The following is a 16,354-nucleotide window of genomic DNA, read 5'->3' as shown; positions in this document are numbered from 1 at the left end:
CAGTGAGATTGTTCTAAATTGGTCAATGGTTGAGGAGTTCTCCTCCTTTGGCACAAGACAGCCCTCCGCTTTCTTCCATCTTGACGGAATGATGCCCTTTTTCCAGATCCTCCTGAACAACTTCCACAACTTCCGAAGGAGCATTGGGCATTTCCAATGTACAGCCGTCCGCTCGAGATCAGCCGAAAACCCTAGTCGACCCAGTCCAAACCACCGTGGTAAGCCTCACTGGATGTCCAAACTAAAATGATAGGAGGCAACTTGGTAGACTCTTTACTGACGTTTATATCTGTACTCACAATGTCCTTTTTTAAACACCAGCCAATCACAAGTGTTACATGTGAATAATCAATGTGTGAGTAATCAGGAAGCTCACATAAAAGATAGTGGCCAGGTCTACCAAATGTTTAACTTTACCACCTGTAAAATGTTGTAAACTTGGTTGCCACAAGTTCCCAAACCTTCCTTCAAAATGTGAATCACACGTCTTCCAGCCCCTGGGACGGAAAAGCAGAGCAGAGTGGCCCAGCGGAAAGCGTGCTGGGCCCATAACCGAGAGGTCGATGGATTGAAACCATCCTCTGCTATTTCATATGCTTTGTTTCAGTGTCAAGTCTATTTCTTGTTTGATGATGTTTAAAAATGCATCTGTTGCTGCAAGTGTCTGAAGTGAAATGTCTGCAGTGCTCATACCTGCTGTAACACCCATAAAAACTGGAGCATAATACAATAAATATACTACACAACAGTACAATTACATTAACACAGTAAAACAGAAACTGTTAAACATGTTCATTTAAAGAGCTTGTTATGCTGTCTGATAGTCTGAGGTATAAAAGAGGGAGCATACCTCTTAGTTTGTGTGACCGGAGGTCTTAGTTCTATAACCCTACCAGTCAGATTACCACAGGAGGTAATGCTATGCTCACCACTATACCACCATCGCTGGACAGAACGATATTCACTGAAATCTTGTAACACACCTGGGCCTTGAGATTCAAAATGTGCTCTATCACTGAGCTACAGCCCCTGAAGATTTTCAGATTTTTTTAGACTTTTTGGTGAGATCACTGATTAAGAGAAGAAACCTGGGTGGAATATGTAATGTTTATGTTTTATATGGTTTCAAAACCTGGTGGTGGCTGGAAATCAAACCATGGCAAAATGCTTGCACTGCTATTGTATAAATCAAAGTTAAAAAGTAACATCACTCCAAGAAAGCTACTGCGATGGCTGGGAATCCAACTCCGGTCATTTGCTTGGAAGGTAGCTATGCTCACCACTATACCACCATCACTGGACAATGCAATGTTGACTGTAAATCTTGCAACACATCTGGTCATTGAGACGGATTTTTGCATTAATTACCATAAACACAAGGAGGTCACTACAAGCCACAACACTGTGCGATACAAATTTGCTCAATGTCAAAGGAGTAAAGCAAGACATGGGTAAAGTGCAGAGTTGGTTGACACTTGTCAAGTTAAATATCCACTTTATTGTTTTGTTAAACTCCTGCTGCATTATTTCCATTTTCAAAATAAAAGCTCTTCTAGCTCTTTTATAGTCAGGACAACTACACCTGTTGGAGATGCCCGGGATTGAACCCGGGGCAGCATACATGCAAAGCATGCGCTCTACCACTGAGCTACATCCCCTGAATGATCATTGATCTGTTGTGATATTTGTGTGCCTTCAATATCACACATGTGGATGTTATGAAAGAAACTGCCAAGCAAACACTAGCAACACTTTGAGAGGTTCAATGGTGTAATGGTTAGCACGCTGGACTCTGAATCCAGCGATCTGAGTTCAAATCTCGGTGGAACCTGTTTTTAAGCCACAGCACAGGAGAAAAAGATCAATCTTTCAACTTTCCACATCTAGTTTTAAGTGAGCTTACAGGTTCAAAATGGAGCTGAACATGGAGTAGGATTCATCCCTAACGGCTGCTCTGTTCTGCAGATAAAAACCTAAGGAACACTCAAAAGCTTCAAGATAAAACTTTTTTAAGAAGCTTCTTCCCGTTCAAGAGAAGGCCTGGTGGCTGGGTTCAACTCCCGGTATGCGAATCGGTATCTAGCCGATGAAGGTCTGCAGCAAGATCTGTGTCATCTGTCCTGTATTAAATGAGAGATGTATGTACCCTATACATTTATCCAGACCTAGATCACATATTGATAATAAATAGACATAATATATGTCTCTATAATCAAACATTGTAATATTTTAACAACTAGACATAGTGGTGGTGAAACGTTGAAAATCTGAATCCTGACTGCCAGACCGGACTTCTTGCTGTGTTTTATCCACAATGTATGTATTTATGTGCCCTGTTCCTGGTATATCTATGGATGTATTCATAAAATCAATGTTGTTATTCAACGTGTCAGTGCTTTATGGTCTAGCAGTCTGGATTCTGCCTAAATAACCTTTACACACATTCTTAAGGAGTCCTCTGGAGACTGCAATCAGTACATCTGAGAAAGCTTTCAGTTAGTTTGATTTTACATGAATTTGGCCTAAGTGGTGTCCAAAAGGTCTTGGTTGCTGCTCTTAAAGACTTCTAATAGTAAGGAAAACCTTGGTTTTCACCCAGGTGGCCCTGGTTCAACTCTCGGTATGGGAATTGATATTTAACTGGTGAAAGTCTGCAGAAAGATCTGTACGATCTCTGACATTGGTCCTGTCTTAAATCAGAGCTGTAGTTACGTACGTGAAAAGGCAAAAAAGTGGAAGATTAACTCAAGAAGTGTTTTAAAGATGAGCAAGTACAGCTGTATCTGTATGAATTATCTGTATCTGTATCTGGCGGGGCCAAACCCGGAAGTGGACAGGATTTAACCTGGAAGTGGGTTAGGTTGTCTTGAAATGGGCGGGGCTTTAACCAGTATGTTATTTTAAGCATGCAATGGATATGGGTTGATCAAAAATTGTTATATTTATTGCTGAATGCCAGGGACCCGAATGGCGAGGCAGGAGCCTCAAGTGTAGATCGTAGTAAGAAAAGGTTCCATGGTGTAACGGGCTGGCACTCTGGACTCTGAGTCCAGTGATCTGAGGTCAAATCTGAGGTGGAACCTGTTTTTAAGCCACAGCACAGATGAAAAAGATCAACCTTTCAACTTTCCACATCTAGTTTAAAGTAAGCTTACAGGTTTAATGTCCTTGGCCATTTAAACTGTAAACAGTCTGTTGGTGGGCGCATGTTGAGGAGTCACCTGGTTGTTTATGGAACTTGAAGGAGCTCCAAATTTGACAGTATTGACTGGAAGTGTTAGGCTTTGAGTTACATAGGGGATACACACTTTGCATTTAGTCTCGTAATCACCATAAAAATTAGGTATCACTGAAATTTGAACTTGCTGTTGTGTGTTGCTCAATCAGAGTATACAGTGCTCATCCTGGATGGGCCAGTATAGTGCATCAGAATTGCTTGTTGAATGGTCTATTAGCTAGGTCAGATATGGGTGGGGGAGTGGGCAACCCTTTCTGTGTAAAAAACATAACAAAAGAAGTCTCTTGGATGAGAGATAAAACTTCTGCGGAGGACCTTTTATCAAATCTATTTGCCCTCGGCCTAGTTGTGATCTTTTGGGGTAATAGCATGGATCAGGAACCAAAACGGACACATCTGGACTCAACTTGGGCATTGTACGGCAAGATTTTGACACGTTTAGACCATGTATAGTAACTTTGAAGATAATGGCACAATGTTGACCCAGTTGTCAGTCTATTTCCCATCTGGCAGGGACATTTCAGGATTCAGGTGGACATTGTGGACAGAAACATTGGTGGATCTTGATTCCCACCATAGGATTTGGCCTGTATTGCACATTCCCTTCACATCCCGCGCAATGTATTGCCATTGTCGAGCACAAAGCCACCCTGTTGACTTTCTTCCATGTCTCCATGAACGCCAATATATTTGGGCTGACAGTTGAAAAACCTTCCCTTTTTAACTATGACATGGATGACTGAGAACCTACTATATCATGACATGTTTAATTTACTATGTTAAAATTTTGAGAAACGGTGCTACTGCGTAGGTGTAGGATCAGTCAAGATGGCCGAGCGGTCCAAGGCGCTGCGTTCAGGTCGCAGTCTCCACTGGACGCGTGGGATTAAATCCCACTTCTGACAACTAGTGTTTTCATTTGGAACAAATGTCTGAGACATGATATTGGGAATGAAGAACTTAGCAGTTCTATCTATTTAAGAGGACATGAATGTGCGCAAGAAACGCAATTGCAAGTAATACGTTTTGTGAGCATCTTTATTGTCAACACATGTAAAGTTACCATGTGTTTGTACACAGTAGACATATCTACTGCTGTATTCACTGTCTGTGGCAAGTCCTTCAAAACCTGTTCTTGACTTGCTTTTTCCCACATCCTCTGAACGCTAAGCTAACCGCAAACCGTTGCAACAATTTTAAATGTTCCATGGTGTAATGGTTAGCACTCTGGACTCTGAATCCAGTTCAAATGTCAGTGGAACCGGTTTTAAGTTGCATCTATGCATTGTCTTAAGTTAAGTGTAATATCTTGTCTGTGTTGTAGTATCTATAGAGATTTGTAGTGTATTATGGAACCACTGTCCTGTCTTTTATGTATTATGAAACTTATTGCCGCCTGTCTTGGCAGGACTCCCTGGCAGAAGAGATACTGTAGCTCAATGGGATTGTTCCTGGTTAAACAAAGGTTAAATAAAAATAAAAATAATCTGTAGTATGTCCAGACATTCCTCTCTTCATTACCGACATACTGGAAGTCGGCCATGTTTAATTGGATGCTCTCCAGTTATTGTTGTTTGGTAGATTAACATTATATTTTCCTACTTTGGGGACTTTTCATTTCATATTCTTTGTCTAACATTTTCCATTCCCTGTTTGTATTTTCTGGGACTGCATGTGGTTTTAAATCTGTTGGAGTTTCTTCAGACTAAAGCAAAGTCACTGATGATGTCATCCAAAAGAGACATAAAGGACAGAAACCTGTTTCCAGAGGACACTAAAGAATGACGGAGCAGCAGAAAACAGAGCAGCTCAAACAGCTGATTTATTCATCTGACTCGTAGAATAACGCCAATGATTGACTTGTTTTAAATGTCTGGGAATGTGGAACAGCTCCATGCTAACTATCTGAAATAAAAAAAGGCCACATGCTGATTATTGGGGACTTAATTTGATGGATTTATTCTTCCTGTTGTGTCTCTGTGTAGACTCTTAATTTAAAGGTAAAGTCAGCGTCCACTAAAGGTTGTGTTGTTGCTGCTGACGGACTCAGATCATTATTCGAAGTGTGTGACAACATTATGGGATGGATCCCTACAGAGATAGACCGTTTTAGTTAAAGAGGAACATCCTTTTAGTTTGGATCTTTAGTTTTCAACCAGACCAGAGTAGGGATTTTAGGAACAGTGGAAAGATGAACCAAGACAACTTTTCATATATATTTTCTTTTTCTATTGACTATAGTTGTGTTTGTTATTAATAGAAATCAACCTGTCGACAAGAAGCTTCTTTTTTCATGTTCAAGAGAAGGCCTTTTTCCAGCCAGACTATGAAGTTATTCATGAAATTCCTTTTATTAATATCTAGTCAGTCCCATATGTTCTAGTGCAGGGGTCGGCAACCTTTACCACTCAAAGAGCCATTTGGACCTGTTTTGGACCACACAGTAAAGAAAACACTGGGAGCCACAAAACCCTTTTTTAAATTTAAAATTAAATAACACTGTATATAACACATTTGTGCTATGTATAAACAAACTATAATGTGTTACATTTATGAAATCAATGAACGACTGCAGAGAAAATGAAACAACATTTCTGCTTTCAACAAACCATTTTTTACTCCGAAAAAAACAACGATTTAGTAAAATAGGGCTAGCACTGTCAACTTGGCTCAAATGGCTGAACCTCCACAGCTCTTCAGGTTAAAGGACTCACAGGGCTGCGCGTCCTTTACCCTGAAGAGCTGTGTTCAGGTGTCCAGGTGCGCTGTCATGTCCACGAGACGTGGAGCTTTCCCAGCCACTCTGGCTGTTCCCAGCTCGTCCAGTAACCAACGGAACTGACAGGGATTTAAACCTTTCGCCAGTAATTTGCTCAGAATCTGAATGACAACATTCATTACTTCTCTGCATTCTGGAGGAAATGTTTGAGCACAAAGTGCTTCTTAATGCAGGAAGCAGTGAAAAGTCAGCAGCTTCTTGTCCAGCAACTTCTGCAGTAAACCCACAAAGCCGTCGTGCGCCTGTCATACTCGGTGCTCTGTCTGTACCACTGACACTGGGGGGGGGGGTTATTCCTCTTGCTCTTAAACAATTCAAGACAGCCTCACAGACGCCCCCCCGTGTTTGGCCTTTTAGTGGTATCAACTGGATCATTTCTTCTTGTGGCCCAGTTGAGTTTACATACTGGCAAACACCGCAATTTGTTCAATATCACCTTAGTCTTTAGATTCATCAGGCAATTGAGGAGGTCAGAGCTGAAATTATGTCTTTAATTTGCTGTACGAACAAAATAAAATACATTTGAATTAAATATTCATTAAGTATTTTTTAAAAGTTGAGCAGCATCAGAGGGATCAAAGAGCCGCATGCGGCTCTGGAACCACAGGTTGCCAACCCCTGACTTAACTGTACTAAAATGGCCCGCACAGTCACCAGATCTCAGCCCAATAGAGCATCTTTGGGATGTGGTGGAACGAGAGCTTCATGCCCTGGATGTGCATCCCACAAATCTCCATTAACTGCAAGATGCTATCCTATCAATATGGGCCAACATTTCTAATGAATGCTTTCAGCACCTTGTTGAATCATAAAGCTTATAGTTAGGGCATAGAATTGAATATTGTAAGGGAGTGAGGAGTTGCAGCGTCCGCCTAACCCGGCCCACCTGCTTCTCGTCATAGTTGTCAGATTTATCTATCATATAATCAAGAATATAATAAAACTAAAGGGAGACTTGGCATACAGCCCGATCCGGTTGGGGAGAGTTCTAGCCTGACCAGGCTCCTCTCTTTACCATGTCTCTCTTAGTTATGCTGTAATAGTTTTAGACAGCTCGGGACTTCCTTGAACACACTGAGCTCCTCTCTCCTCTATCTTTCTATCTTTCTATTTATGTGCATCAATGTCCCAGAAATGCTTGTTACTAACCTAGCTCTGGAGAGTCACTCCCCGGAGTCCTTATGTTCTTTTTTCCCCAGGATGTTCCCTCTGATCAGGGAGGCTCCTAAATCATGGTAGCAGCTGTTGCCATTGTCCCGCTACACGTTCTGAGATGCCATGTTCATATTGCTACACTCTGCGGTGCCCAGCTACGTCCTATGCCCTGAACTACTACAAAGAACTGCTACAAACTACTATTTTTTCTACTTTTTGTTATTTACACTCTTAATTCTAACCCCAACCGGCCCGTCAGACACCGCCTACCAAGAGCCTGGGTCCGTCCGAGGTTTCTGCCTAAAAGGAAGTTTTTCCTCGCCACTGTTGCACTGTTGCTTGCTCTGGAGGAAACTACTAGAACTGTTGTGTCCTTGTAAATTCTGGAGTGTGGTCTAGACCTACTCTATCTGTAAAGTGTCTCGAGATAACTCTTGTTATGAATTGATACTATAAATAAAAATGAATTGAATTGAATTAATCCTTTTGGGATGACTCCCGGAAAGAAATTGAAATATCACTGAATAAAAGAAGAAACGTGTAAGATATGTAATGTTATTGTTGAATATGGCTTCAAAACCTGTAAATGTAACTGCAATGGCTGGAAATCAAATCTGGGCAAAATGCTTGCACTGCTAATGTTGTAAATCATAGTCGATAAGTAACACACCTGTTGCCTTTCTGCTGGACAATACAACGTTAACTGCAAATCTTGTAACAGAGACTGAAAATGAATGCTAGAAGATACATTAGTGGAGACAGGTGGTTTCCAGGACAAATGAGATACCAAAACAAAGTTTGTGAGGATATATCTGCAATTTTGTTTTATGTGATGTGTCATTGGTTTGCTAACACTCTCGTTGTTGGCAGGATTCAAACCTGCGAGGGGAGACCCCAATGGATTTCTAGTCCATCGCCTTAACCACTCGGCCACAACAACCTGAAAAGCAGTGCTATTGCCTTTTTGCACAAATGTTCATAAACTTTTCAATTGGTTAGTAATAGTTCCCGGGCAATTTGCAAATTGAAGTGCGCTGCCTGTGTCTTTGGATCCTCATGGAGGCAGCTTGATTGATTGATATGCTCCATTAAATCCCATGACCCTAAATGGGAATACAATGGAAAGAGCACAACTCCTGGACATGACAAATAAATAAATAAAACGGAACATGAATCTCACAGATATGTATTGATATCACAGACAGAGCAGTAAAACCTAAGCCATTATGCTCTCTAAAACTGTGATTTATATCATAGCAGTGCAAGCATTTTGCCCAGGTTTGATTTCGAGCCACCGCAGTTGCAGAAGCATTTGCAGTTGCATAACCCAGAGGTTGATGGATCGAAACCATCCTCTGCTATTTACTATGCTTTGTATAAGCATTAAGTATGTTTCCAGTCTGATGATGTTTAAGCATCGGAAGTGGAATGTCTCCACCTGCTGAAGAGTTAACCTAATGGCATGACAAGTTTATTTCATCCATAAAAATGGAAAAAACTGTCCTTATACCTGCTGTAACTAAACTGGAGCATATTAAAATAAATATACTACAAGTACATAAATACAGTAAAATAGAAACTGTAAAAACTGAAGTAAGTGACTTCAATACACGCTGTGAGCATTAGTAAAACAATATTCATGGTTTATTCTTCTGACAAGTGACCGCACCAAAATAAAAAGATTAAGAACCATTGCATTGTTCCTGGTGTGATGAACGTAAACTCCACTACATACGTACTGTATATGGGCCACATTATTGGTCCAGGGATGGGAGACTAATTGAGAAGGTTATGAAACCAATGTAAGCTATAATAAAAAACATTGTGCCTACATATTAAGGAGTAACGCAAACTGTCCTTTATTAGAGAAGGATAAGCAACAAGAAAATGAATCATGAATGTATTCTGTGACCAGTCTGCCATTATTATCATCTGGGAATATCACCACATTAATATTGTCACACTTAATCTTCGGAGCGCGTCCTGTATAAACCTGAAGCTGAGACCACGGACACTGCGCTGCTCATCTCTACTTTTACATAGAGAGTGGACACTGATGCGACACGCAGGTCTGCCGGCAGGCGGCGGCCACCGGTCAACGGTCACCGGTCACCGGCCTCCGGTCACCAGCCACAGGCCACCGGGCAGCGGCCACCGGTCACCAGCCACCGGCCACCGGTCACCGGGCAGCGGCCACCGGGCAGCGGCCACCGGGCAGCGGCCACACGCCAGGCAGCCTCGAAACAGTACCGTCCCACCGGGAAAAGTCCCACTCCGCATCAGGGTGCCATTCCTAAACATCTTAACCACTGTAGTAGGGTTTAAATCCAACTCGTGACAACAATAGTGACAAGTAGGCTAATGCATGTTAATAAAAATAAAGCAGAACACTTGCAGAAGACAACGGAATAACTTTTAAACACGTTTATGTCGGATCAGACGCCAGCTGATTTGACACATGAGACTCCAGGATTAATCTTAGCCTGGCTGTTAGCCTGCTCTGGACCAGGCTAGCCGCAAAGAATAAATCTCCATGGTTACTTGGCTGGGCTTAATTCAATCTGGTTTCGTGCAACCGAGTCCAAGCTAAATTCATCTAGGATAACTTGAATATCCTGGCTTAATCCCTTATCCTAGTTTCGTGCAACAGGCCCCAGATTAACGGGAGCTAACACCGTTGGTCGGGGTCCAGTTGGCCGTGAGTTTGGTTTTATTTTATTATTTTTACTACGTTTTTCCTGTTGTCCTGCCCTGTCCTCCGTTTGTTTGGTTTTCTTTCCTCTCTGTCCTGTCTGAAGTTAGCTGATTACACACACCTGCCACCCATCCAATCACTGATCCTGGCTGCCACACCTGCCCTTCATCCCCCTCCCCCACCATTCACACCTGCCATTATCATCATCCTCCGGCTCTCCACCCACGCTTAACCGGATCGTTGCTTCAGCTCCATGGGGGATCTCCGTTGTTAGTCATATTTCTTAAACCTTAACTTTTACTAGGACACATTTCCCCTAAAGCATTCTCATTACTAGAAATGTTTTGTGTGTTGGAGTCGTGTGACTGTAAATCTGGTGCAAAAGGTAAGAACATGCAGAACAAAAAATATCAACTTGTTTGTTAAAATTTGCACTTCAAATATTCACGCACATGTGATCTGAAGTTGAAGTCACACAAAGAAAAAAAATGATTCCAGAGGCTGTAATATATAATATAATAATATAATAATATATTATATTATATAATATGATTCCAAAGGTCACTGAGTTGTGGTTTTGATGGAAAATTAACCTGAGAAAAACAAAGTACACAAGTGAATATTGCACTACTTTTTACCTGGGGGGCCCAAACTAATCCCACTGTATGTGTGTGTGTCTATGTGTGTGTATATGTGCATGTCTATGTTTGTATTTACAAATTCAGATTTTTTTTACAAGCTTTCTTTTTTTTTTTTTTTTTTCTTTGTGTGACTTCAACTTTATATCACATGTGTGTGAAATTTTTTTGCAAGTGCATATTTTAAACATTATAGTTTTAACAAACAAGTTGATATTTTTGGCTGCACCTTTCGCACCAGATTTACCGTCATAGAGTCAACTAAAAGTTGAATTCTCTTTGTGTGTTTCTCTTTATTGATGTCAGACTTTGAGTTTGATGTTTAAGTAAGTATAGAAACTCTGAATATTATACTTCACTATAAGGAAGCCATGATTAAGGTAATTTAAGTTGTTTTAGTATATTTAATATGGTAAACATACTTTTGATACTTCAGTTCAGTAAATATCAGACACTTTGAGACTATAATGCTCTAAGATGGGACTTTAATTTCTAGAAACGTCTGTTCCTGGTAACATACTATTACTTTAACCCTTGTGTTGTCTTCCTGTCAAAATTGAAAATCAACCCTTTTTTGAGGCTTTTAATTGACGTTTTTAATTGTTTTTTTACATTTTGGTGCCTTTTTCAACACTTTTGATGCTTTTTTTTTTTTTCAATGTTTGACACTTTTTGTTTTGTTTTTAACACTATAAGTTTTAGTTATTTTAGGATTTATGGTTAATAAACCTCATTTATAGGAAATTTTACCTAATGTTTGAGTTAGAAAAGTAGAAATTAGTTATTTTAGAGACTAAAATTAAAGGAATGGATAATCACAGACTGGAATATATCAACTTTTACTCAATACTATTTCAAAAACACTTCAATTTGTTTTTCAAATGCTATAAATTTCAATAAGATGCCCCAAAATTAATGAAAGTAGAGATTTGTACTTGGCAAATAGCGTTGGGTGGAATCAATCATGTTATTTTGGGGAATTAAAAAGAACATTGATAAAGGACAACGTGAGGGTTAAGTGTTGCTTTCAAGTTCTGTATCCTGGAAACAACCCAACAAAAAAAACAAAGACACAAAACTCAATGATTTCTTTTCTTGTCTTTATTAAAATGAATAAATATGAAATGAAATGAATGATTGCTGGAGGCTGGGTCCCGTCATCCAATAGTGGTTTTTGGCACAGCTCCACGAAGCGGTTTTGTGTTTTCTGTTCTTAGGGCAATAGTTTAATAATTAGATTCTCTTTAGTGTGTTTTGTTCTATTTAGAATAATAGAGAGCACTTTACATTCCACCACGGTGATAAAATGGTAATAGTGGGGTAACAGTGTGTTAATTAAGAGGTAATATATATAGGTAATTACTAATTACTCTACCTTTCATTAGAACATTTGTAAAAAACACTTAAGAGAATCCAGTTATTTAACTATTGCAATTCCAACAGGAAACACGCTTTTTAAGGTCAATGTCGTCCTCCAACACTTTCAAAAGACATTTAACCCTAAATAGCTCAAAGTGGGTCTCACCCAATTCAACGTAGAACCGCCACTGCCATCGCCCAAGGGCAATCACAGACCTTTGTACCGCTCTGGGGGTTGAGTCGGCGTCATCTGGCTGCCTGGACCTGAATCCGGACCTGGAGCTCGATCCGACAACCAGGAAGGAAAGAGGAGAGAGTGAATAAGAGCCTACCCGGAGACCGAAGCCTGGGCTGTTTTTTTTTTTTCTTTTCCTTTTTTCTGTTTTTTTTTATCTCTAATAGCCACCAAGCTTCCTAATACTCGTTTCCCTCATTCTGCCCTGTTAGTCTGGGATTCCTCCCCCACTAATACCCCCACACCTGAGTATGTACAGTTAAAAACAGCATTTGTTAGAAGAGTCATTAACTCACACAATCTCATAGTACCATACATCAACAGATATGGCTACTTCTTCTTCTTCTTCTTCTTCTTCTCCCTCCACACTGTCTGTGGCGGTCCGGCCTCTGATCGTCCTGTATGACACCGAGAGAAACTTCCTCCAGAGCCACAGAGCGCTTCCAGAAACTACAGACGTCATCTTTTTGACAATAATGTCGTGAAGGGTTTCTCCACCAACTGTCACATATTTCAGCAAAGTTAAACATTTTTCAGGTAAACTGAGCTTGTTACTTTTAAACATCATGATCATCTCCAGCAACGACAAAACGACTTCTCTACCGCAGACGACGGTATGCAGCTCAAACTGGTTATTTAGATCAAATCTCCGTCTAATGTTGTCAAAAAGCGGAATAAAGTGGAACGCCATAATCGAATGAGGTTGTATATCCAGTTGTATATCTAGTTCTTCTTGCTGAAGGTCAAATGAAGAAAGAATGAGACAGTTCTTCCGGAACAAGACCTTTTTCTACTTTCTTAGTCTGCTCTCTGATTGGATGAAGAGAAAATGGGTGGATGCTTCAGATCAGACGTGGCGTGTCATGATCAGACGGTGGACGTTTGGAAAGAAGGAATGTGCTGAGGGTGTGTGTGTGTGTGTGTGTGTGTGTGTGTGTGTGTGTGTGTGTGTTTTTGTGTGTGTGAGAGAGAGAGTGTGAGACGTACAACATGCTTCAACCTGCCTCCACACAGGAACATCACCTCCAGCTCCTTTATTCTTCATTCAAGTCAGAAAGGTCAGAGAGAGTTCTCTACAGATGATCAGCTCATCAACCACACCTGGCAACACTGCTGCTGAACACACTACAACCTTTGGACAGCCTTTCAGCTGGTTCGTGAAGCCGCTCGGCATCTCGCCCGGACTACTGCCCCGTCGGTTTGCCGCTAGCTGGCTGCTCGTGCTCATCCAACGCATGGTGGCTAACTCTAGCTGCATCAGCGGCTAACCCGATTTCCTAGCCCGTCTCACAGGCAAAACTCCAACCAGAAGCAGTTGTAACCGAGACCTTCATCTCCGCCTGGCTTGCCGTGGATCATCTTGGCACTTACATCAGTCATCCATCTCTGCGTCCCTCGTCCACTGCTAACTGCTGCCACGCAGCTCTCAGTCCCTCTGCTTGGCATCATGTTCAAATACTCTACTCTGCAACTAGCTGAATTAATCAACTTCTCCATTCCATCCTACATCCCAGTCATCAAACAACTCGGACTTCTTTGACGACCCCGTTACATCCACAGAAGCTGTCGCCGCAAGTTTGTTTATCTTTACCACGGAGAATCCATTCCATCCATCTGGTCCCCGGCACGCTCTGTCACACTTCTCCCACGTCATCGGAACGCTTCCCTCACTGCATCACATACAGCTGAACGCACCGACAGGCTGCCCAAAAAACCCGGACTGGACTACAGTACTATTCACACTTCACCTATACCTGTTCTCCAATCATCTACAAATTCCCTCGCTGTCTTTCCTCAATTGCATTACCCCCCGACACTCACTGTTAACTGGGACAACCTCAGATCTTTCCAGTCCGCCCCCATCTCACCACCCTCTCACAATGCCAACTTTGCCCTCCTCAACACCCTATCAATCAACAAAAAAGCCCCTGTTCTTCATGAACTTATCCTCGACAGCTCGCTGGACTTTCTTCTGCTCACCGAAACCTGGCAACAACCCAATGACTTCTTCTTCCTCAACCAAGCATCCCCCACTGGATGCAATTACATTTGCAAACCCCGCCCCTCCCAACGTGGTGGGGGCCTCGCCGTCATTTACAGTCAGAACTTCCCGATCACCGAACTCTCCCTCCCCTCTGTATCTTCATTTGAATAGCTCGCCTTCAAAGCTCCTTCCTCCATGACAGTTCTCCTCATCTACCTGCCACTTAAACAAAAACCTTCCTTCCTCTCAGACTTCACAGAACTCCTCACACTAGCCTCATCTCTCTCCTCACGTCTGCTGCTACTCTGTGACACTCTGTGTGTTACTCTCTCAACATCCATATAGACTCTCCCACCTGCAAGCTGTTATCAAAATTCACCACTTTACTAGACAACTTCACTCTCATCCAACATGTCACATTCCCCACCCATGACAAAGGACATATCCTTGACCTGGTTTGCTCCATCAACCTGCCTGTGCTGGACCTCCATCCATGCCTCCTTCCCCTCTCTGATCACAAACTGATACGGTTCATCATTCCATCTCCAACTGCACGCCCACACATCCTTTGAGAAATCACCTTCCGCAATCTTAAATCCATCCATCCCCACCATCTCTCTGACATGCTCTCCTCCACTCTCCACCTGGACTCAACCCTCACCTCACCCGATGATCTCACAAACCACCTCAACTCCGTCTTGTCTTCCTCCCTTAACTCTCTGGCCCCCCTCAAAACAAAAAGCGTCACTTTTAACAACTCGTCACCCTGGTACACCCCTGCTCTACGGAAAATGAAACAAACTGGCCACTAACTCGAACGCCTGACAAAAAAGTAATTTCTCACAGTCCACCATGAAGTCTATAAACTCCACCTCACTGCCTATAAAGAAGCTCTCATTTCGGCCAAATCTGCCTACCTCTCCTCCATCTTCACCAACCCCTGTCATAACTCCAGAACCCTATTCTCCACAATGAATAACCTCATCAAGCCTCAGAACAACACCCACCCTACTTCTTCTCCTGATCTCTGCAACTCATTCCTTCACTTTTTCGCAGACAAAATTAACACCATTTATCAGTCTCTATCCCCTGCATCAGACCCCCCCAGTATCTAATCCAGCGGCTACCATGGACCCTCCTCTCCCTGTCTGGGCTTACCTCCCTTCTCCTCCTCCACACTGCCTTCTCTCCCAGTTTGACCTGGTCACCACCACTGATATCTCTAAACTCATCAGCTCTTCCGAACCCACTACTTGCTCACTGGACTCCCTACCTACTCCTCTCTAGAAGTTGCGTCTCCCCGTCCTCTCCCCATACATCGCTAACCTCTTCAACTCCTCGCTGTCCCTTGGAACTGTCCCCTCTGCTTTTAAAACTGCTGCTGTCACCCTAGTCCTTAAAAAAGCTGGTCTGGATCCCGTTTCCCTTAATAATTACCGCCCTATATCCAACCTCCCCTTTCTGTCTAAAACCCTCAAACGTATAGTTGCCTTACAATTACAAACTCCTCTCCTTGCCATTAACCAACTTGAACCATTCCAATCTGGTTTTCGCCCCCTTCACAGCACAGAAACTGCTCTGCTCAAAGTCTTCAATAACCCACTCACTTCTGCTGACACCGGTTCCTTCACCATTACTATTCTTCTTGACCTGAATGCAGCCTTCAATACTGTGAGCCATAACATCTCTCACCAGACTCAAAGACCTTGGTATCGAAGGTACTGCACTCACCTGGCTCCGTTCCTACCTTTCTGACAGATCTCATTTCATCTCGCTTCATAACCACACCTCTGCTACTGCCTCAGTCACCAAAGGCGTTCCCCAAGGCTCAGTACTCGGCCCCCTTCTTTTCATCTTCTACATCCTCCCCGTTGGTGTTGGAGCTAAATCCTGCTCCATCTCAGGGTTCAGTCACTTAGTAGTAAAAATCTCAGATGTTGATATGTGAATCCATTTTATTACATAGGATATCCTAGAGACAAATACAAAGTCAACCTAACACGGCTCTCCCCCAAATATGTCTGACTCTCTGCTCCTGGACCCCCTGGTCTTATTCACAAAGGGTGGGGTCTCTTGGCCACAGAGGTGTCTTTGTGTGCTTATCCGTTATCTTTTCAGTTGCAATGTGACTTAAGGTTTATGACTCTCAGTTGAGGAAAAAATCAGTGGGGGTAAAAGGCTGAAACCAGACTAAGGGAGCATCCCTAACAATCAATTTTACTTCTGACACATTTAGGAGAGCTGGATTATAACAAAATGTAGCAGAACATC

The 16,354-nt window shown here is 42.2% G+C and overlaps 1 protein-coding gene and 3 non-coding genes across 4 annotated transcripts in view; 1 reads left to right on the top strand and 3 right to left on the bottom strand.

Moving 5' to 3' along the window:
• LOC117940937 overlaps nucleotides 1–13,753 on the bottom strand; it is a gene marked incomplete at its 3' end in the record, with an annotated part of 15,046 nt that extends 1,293 nt beyond the window's left edge. Inside the window, exon 1 of the mRNA XM_034866058.1 lies at nucleotides 13,607–13,753. Coding sequence (XP_034721949.1) covers nucleotides 13,607–13,753 — 147 coding nt within the window. The remainder of the gene's footprint in view (nucleotides 1–13,606) is intronic.
• On the bottom strand, nucleotides 1,587–1,658 carry trnaa-ugc. Its single transcript has one exon. It is a non-coding gene; the product is annotated as a tRNA-Ala (tRNA).
• On the top strand, nucleotides 1,760–1,831 carry trnaq-cug. The gene has a single exon. It is a non-coding gene; the product is annotated as a tRNA-Gln (tRNA).
• Nucleotides 8,031–8,112, bottom strand: trnas-aga. The gene has a single exon. It is a non-coding gene; the product is annotated as a tRNA-Ser (tRNA).
• Nucleotides 13,754–16,354: the final 2,601 nt, after the last annotated feature.

This window comes from Etheostoma cragini, unplaced genomic scaffold, assembly GCF_013103735.1.
Source record: "Etheostoma cragini isolate CJK2018 unplaced genomic scaffold, CSU_Ecrag_1.0 ScbMSFa_379, whole genome shotgun sequence".
Taxonomy (NCBI): domain Eukaryota; kingdom Metazoa; phylum Chordata; class Actinopteri; order Perciformes; family Percidae; genus Etheostoma; species Etheostoma cragini.
This window is presented reverse-complemented; position numbering and strand designations above follow the sequence as displayed.